Source organism: Pygoscelis adeliae, unplaced genomic scaffold (genome assembly GCF_000699105.1).
Source record: "Pygoscelis adeliae isolate BGI_AS28 unplaced genomic scaffold, ASM69910v1 Scaffold78, whole genome shotgun sequence".
Lineage (NCBI taxonomy): Eukaryota > Metazoa > Chordata > Aves > Sphenisciformes > Spheniscidae > Pygoscelis > Pygoscelis adeliae.
The window spans coordinates 6,356,513-6,362,339 of NW_008825409.1; the positions used below are offsets into that span (position 1 = coordinate 6,356,513).

At 43.6% G+C, this 5,827-nt stretch overlaps 1 protein-coding gene across 1 annotated transcript in view; it reads right to left on the reverse strand.

Moving 5' to 3' along the window:
• The window catches only part of VWC2 (von Willebrand factor C domain containing 2), a 61,930-nt gene that overhangs the window by 48,251 nt on the left and 7,852 nt on the right, over positions 1 to 5,827 (reverse strand). The window contains exon 3 of the mRNA XM_009330469.1: positions 5,422 to 5,551. Within this exon, the coding sequence (XP_009328744.1) occupies positions 5,422 to 5,551 (130 nt within the window). The remainder of the gene's footprint in view (positions 1 to 5,421; positions 5,552 to 5,827) is intronic.

Here is a 5,827-nt window from a genome sequence, read left to right on the forward strand (position 1 = left end):
CAGGCTGCCCAGGGAAGTGGTTGAGTCACCATCCCTGGAGGTATTTAAAAGACGTGTAGATGAGGCGCTTAGGGACATGGTTTAGTGGGCCTGGTGGTGTTGGGTTGATGGTTGGACTCGATCTTAGAGGTCTTTTCCAACCTTAATGATTCTATGATGCTATGATAACTTGTACCCTAAATAAAAACCCTTAGAGGAAATAACACCTACTACTACTTAGCCAGCCCAACATAAGAATACCAAGTCAACACTGGATTCTGTATGCATGTGCATGGACGCACAGGTATGTGAGTTGGAAACGACAAGGACCATGTGGTTTTGGCATAAGTTTTTGCTCAGCCCAGTTTGCAGTAGTAATCCATGCACATTTAAACAGGTTCTGATCTAAGTGGAAAAAACAGCACAAGAAGAAAATCCTGTGATTCCTGCACAAGAAGCACACATAACTTGTGTAGCCACCAACTTTCCCAGAGTCGAGAGAGAAAATGAGAGAGGTGAGCAGCGAGATGAAATGGGGTTAAAAGAAATTCCTTGAATTAAGACGACATGGACTGAACTTCCTCTTGACTTCATCAACAGCAGAAACCAAAAACAAAAACTACTGCAACTAGTTTACCGACTTCACCTACCAGATTTGAAAGCCACTTCAAATGCCCAACGCAGCCAAAGAGAAGCAAGTCTGGTATTTTTTGGTTTTCAGTAAATAGCTGCCAAAATATCTGCTACAGTTTTTCAACCTACCTGCATATTCACTAGGCAATTTTAATCACATACAGCTGTTCATGCAACTTTAATGGTGTTTTTCCCCTGAAACATTAATTCCCCCTAAAAGATTAATATTACTTGGTTAACAGTCCCATATTATAAATAATTTTGTCAAATACAGCCTATTAAAGCGGGAATTTTGTGCAGAAGTTTTTGCTAAGCGACTCATGCACACAGAAACATGGAACAAATACCACCCTGCATACACAGGCATTCACATGCCTGAACTAATAAACACATCAGAAGGGAACAAATCACATTGCTGCATACAGCATGGGTGGAACTGGGATTAGTTATCAGTCCTGTTATACCAACAGTCGCAGAAGGGGAGGGCAGCTCTGCCAGCCTTTATCAGGATTTTGCCCCCCTTGAGAGCTCCTTCGCACAGACGGAGGTCCCCACCTGCCATTCAGAGGCACTCTCAGGCCACCCCATGCCTAAACATTGTAATTGTACATAAAGGTACTAAAGCAAGTTTCAGTGAGTCAACCTCACAGTATGGGTATACAAAACCATGACCATCTACCCTCTCTGGCCACATCATATTAGACCTGCACCTTATTAGCGGCAACCATTTCAACCACATGATGCATGTATTTCAACCCTAACTATGAACCCAATTATGAAATGAGGTCCTGACTCATCCCACCTAAGGCGCCTGAAATCACTACATCCAGAGTAAAGTCTCCCTACTGCACAGCCAGCGATAACAGACAAGACATCTCCTGTGGATGTTACAGCCCTGAGAACACATGTGACTCCCTGGGCATCAGCGCTTATATTTTCGGCTGCGCAGTTACGAGCCTTCGCTGACAGGAGAAGCTCAGCTCTCCCTGCTGCAGACACAGAAACAACACTGACGCACAGACAGAAAAGTGCTAGGAAGGCACCAGGATCAGCTTCATCTTATCTGGGGCAATCTTTCAGCCATATAATGAAATAAAAATCTCTCGGGGACCTGAGAACAAAATGTTTTTTGGTCTAGCAGCCACGCCTCCCCCTCCAGGCTCCACGCGGGCTGTAGGTTTAATCTCATCCTCCTGCAAAGACACCGGCAGGAGCAAGGCCACCCTTAACTCCATCAACTGTTCCATGGCTGCATGCTTCAGGCAAAGTGGCATTCAGCGGTGTATGCCTATTAGGGCTCTAATACTGGACATAGAAGTGGAACAGACAACCAAGGTAATTTAATCTAGCAAGGTAATTCACTTTCAGCATTACACCCCACCCCCTCCCACTGCCCCAAATGAATCAGTGACAAGTGCCCAGCCTTTTCCTAATGGAAAGGGAATTGTATGCCGATTATCTTTACCCTTCACTCCATACGAACTATAGAAGTGTCTGTAGCCAATTCTGAGCTTATTGATATCGCTGTGAACAGGGACGGCTTCCACAGAAGTAACTACGTTGCTAGTACTGTAAAGCAGGATGGAGATCTGAACTGGGCACCTGTTACTTAATGCAACTCTCTGAAGTCAGATTTAACTTTCTGGATGTTTTTTCTTGTTGCTGCTGCTGTTTGTTACCGAAAGCGTGAAGCTCAACATGTCAACCCACACCAGAAGAAAGCCTCTCTTCCATTCCCCTCTGTCCCCAACCTGCTTCCTTGCAGGGCGTGTATATAAGATAAATACAAAACAGCTCCCTTAGCTGTAGCAACTGGAGACATAAAAAGCCGGAAAATTCCCCTCACCCCAAGATTTTCTCAGTGAGGTGTCACCTTTTATCCCTTCTGCAGACTACTTTTCAGAGCAGATACTTCTTTAAATTACTCCCTGTCCCTGCCCACAAAGAAGAAAATAACATCTTCAGCTATAGAAGTACCTAGGCTCCTTCTTGAAAGTCGGGATGTGATATAGAAGATTATTAAATCCTACACGTAAGACTGTTTTTTGCTCTTCAAGTTTTCCATTCACTACTTCTTACATTCACAGTAAGTCTGTACCTATACTTGCGTGCAGTTCTGTAAGCCCGATGGGCAGTTACCTATCCGTCCCTCATCTGAAGGGTTGCCAGCACTTTTGTGGAATCAGGTTGGGGAAGTCAACTACACCCGCTCTTTCCCACAAGGGATAATGCACAGTGTCTCACACATGCCAAGAGACTGAATTCATTCATTTCTAATAACGGCAGACTTTCACTAGATCTCCTCCATAATTCTTAATCAGGCATTTGTACGTGGTCTTACCAGTGATGGATGTAGTTGCTTAGCCCTGACTCTGTTGGTTCACTGCCAGCAATCCACAGGCCAGGCGAGTTGGGAAAGTCTTATATGTTATGAAGTGCCAGGAAAGGGAATGAAATCTGAATTCGATTTTCTGCATTTTTAACACACAAATGTTAGTAAATCTAGAGCACCCAAACTTCACCTCCCACCCCTTCTTGCTCTACTGAGGGCGGGATGCAGAGCATGACAGCAGTCACCTCACTTATACACTTTCCACGGCTCCACCTTTCCCACCACTCAGGTTTTGCGGCTGAGCTCCCTTGTACATCACCCAAGCTCTTTTGTGTCACTAACACAATGTCGTTGATGTCATTGCTGCAACCATGAATCCTGAAGCACAACGTGATGATTGTTTCCCTGACTCACATTCACAGCACGTTTGTTCCAGTAGGCTTGAAAATGAGGGGATGAGGCAGGCTAGGTTTTCCTGCTCAGTAGGTTTTTGCTCCAATCTAATTAAAAACATTCAGCAATTCACTGAAGTTCCTTGCAAACTGCGCTTGTCCCATGCTTTAAAATAAGCTCTGAAAGCAAACGGCCTGATTTTTTTTTTTTTAAATGCACTCCCCAGATGGAGAGGATTCCTCAGAAATTTCTTTGTGATACTGTACTGAAGCTGCTGACCCAGAAAAGTCGAGCTTCTTCTGAACTATCTTGTTGTTATTGTTAATGGCTTTTTTCCTCATCTAAAAGCTAACAAGGAAAGCCACTCTTGGTTCTCTGACATGCAGAGAAGTGACAGTACAGCTCACTGGAAACAGTCAGCTCTGGTCACCTTGGTCTGAAACTGGGTCAGGGGTGCCAGCTTCTGGGCACACCCAAGGAATATGCAATTAATATTGGGGATTCAGACGCTGAGGAACAAGTGCACCCTTTTCTTGCAGGCAGAACTCGGGTAATTCAGCTTTGGCACTCAGAGAGGTAGCCTGCTCACAACTAAGGCATGTTTATGTATGATTTTTTTAAACAGGCCCCATTTCTGGGAAACATGTCAGGGGATCTATGCAAACAGCCAAGCCAAGCCAAGCCCCACACTGCAGTACCACCTTAATCCAAAGGCAAGCCACTGCTCGGAGATGGCCACTGCAGTGCATTATGTTGATGCTTGTGGGAGAACGTGCACCAATGGAAAGCTGATCCAGCTCCACGCAGCGTTAACACCGCTGGAGAAATTCAGTGGAAAAGACTACATAGACTTCACACATTATGCTTGTAACTCCATCCCCGATACTGAAAATAGACCTTCCCCTTTGGGGAACTGCTGCAGAGTGTGGTGCGCACAAAAAGCCTGTGAGCATGTAAGAAGGTTCTTGCCATCGAACAAGTCTTAAAGGATCCTCCGGACCGGCTAGCTGTCATACCACCAGCTCCCAAATTCAGCCTTTTTCACTAACTGTCCCTAAATGCCTCAAAAAATGCCTGTCCTCATCTCTATAAGCAGAGTGCCCTTAAGCTGTACAGCCGAGAACAAATTCCTTCAGGGTTGTAACAACCAATTAAGGGATGTGAAGCAATTACTTTTCTGCCCATACAAATGAAACTCCTCCAATGCAATTAACTATCCCTTATCATCTACCGTTGAATTTGCGGAAAGCATATGTTGTACACTCTCTCCTCCCCTAGCTTTTCCACAATTTTAATCAGTTTGTTTTAGCTAATGTAATGGAACCCACCTATTCTAGAGAAATAATACATGGCTGAAAATTATCTGAATATTTTTAAATGTCTTTTTTCATTTTAAGTATAATTTCATTTGAGATTTTGCAGCTTTCATTTCTATTAATAAATTATCATTTCTTCTTTATAAATGATGAGCTAGTGTGTCATGTAATTTTTTCCTCTGAATAGACCAAGACTTTGATCTAATGCTAGCCCTTGCTGGGAGTAGAGAGACTTTCTGTCTAATTTAGTTACGAAAAATATTCAATTAAACTTGGGAGTTTAATTCATTTAGTTATGAAAATTAAATGAGCTCAATAAGGTACATTCGATTTGCCTCAGGAAAAATAAAAAAGAAGAGAAGAATCTCTGAAAGGGGAACAAATAAGAAAGGAGAACAAAAGTAACTTTTACTGCTCACATGGAAAGGTGGATAACATGAAGAGCTTGAGTTCTGTTTTGTATGCCTATATAAAACATATCCACAACGAGTTCATGCAAAATTTATATTCAGAAGCCACATGAATATCTGGTATCAACACCCTAATTGTCTCCTGGGTAACAAAAATTCCCATAGGTCATAATCGAGTCCATCCCAGTCAAGAGAAGATCTGGCTCCGCACACTGGGAAGACACCACCCACAGAAAATTCTTCTCCATCTCCGTTTGGGGAAAAAGGAAAATATTCGAATTATTTTCCAAAACCAGAACAGAGCAACGTGGATCTCTCTGACAGAAGCCCCCTTTCTAGTTTTGCTGCCGTCACTTACCATTTTTGCAGATAGGACAGCACTGATCGGGCTCATACACTGGATCCACGCACTCCGTCTGGGGACAGGCTGAGACAGTGCACAGCACTTCACCATTGGCTTCACAGCGACACTTCTCACACGGAGAAACCTGAAACACAAATCCGGTCATGTTTTAACTCTTTCACTTAATGCCCTCCTGAAGCGTGCAATGCCTACCTTCCCATCTGCATTGTTCTTTCCTTCACCTCTTTTTCCTCCCCCTTTTAAAAAAATGCTTTTTGTGGTCTGAATAACGCAGAGCGAAGCTGGGCTCCTGCAAAATTACAGAACCGCAGCAGAAAAAACACACAGGTTCTGCTCTGAACCTGTGCCCCAAATGGGAAAGTCAAAGGGATGCTGGGAACAAGAACACTTCAGACTCTTA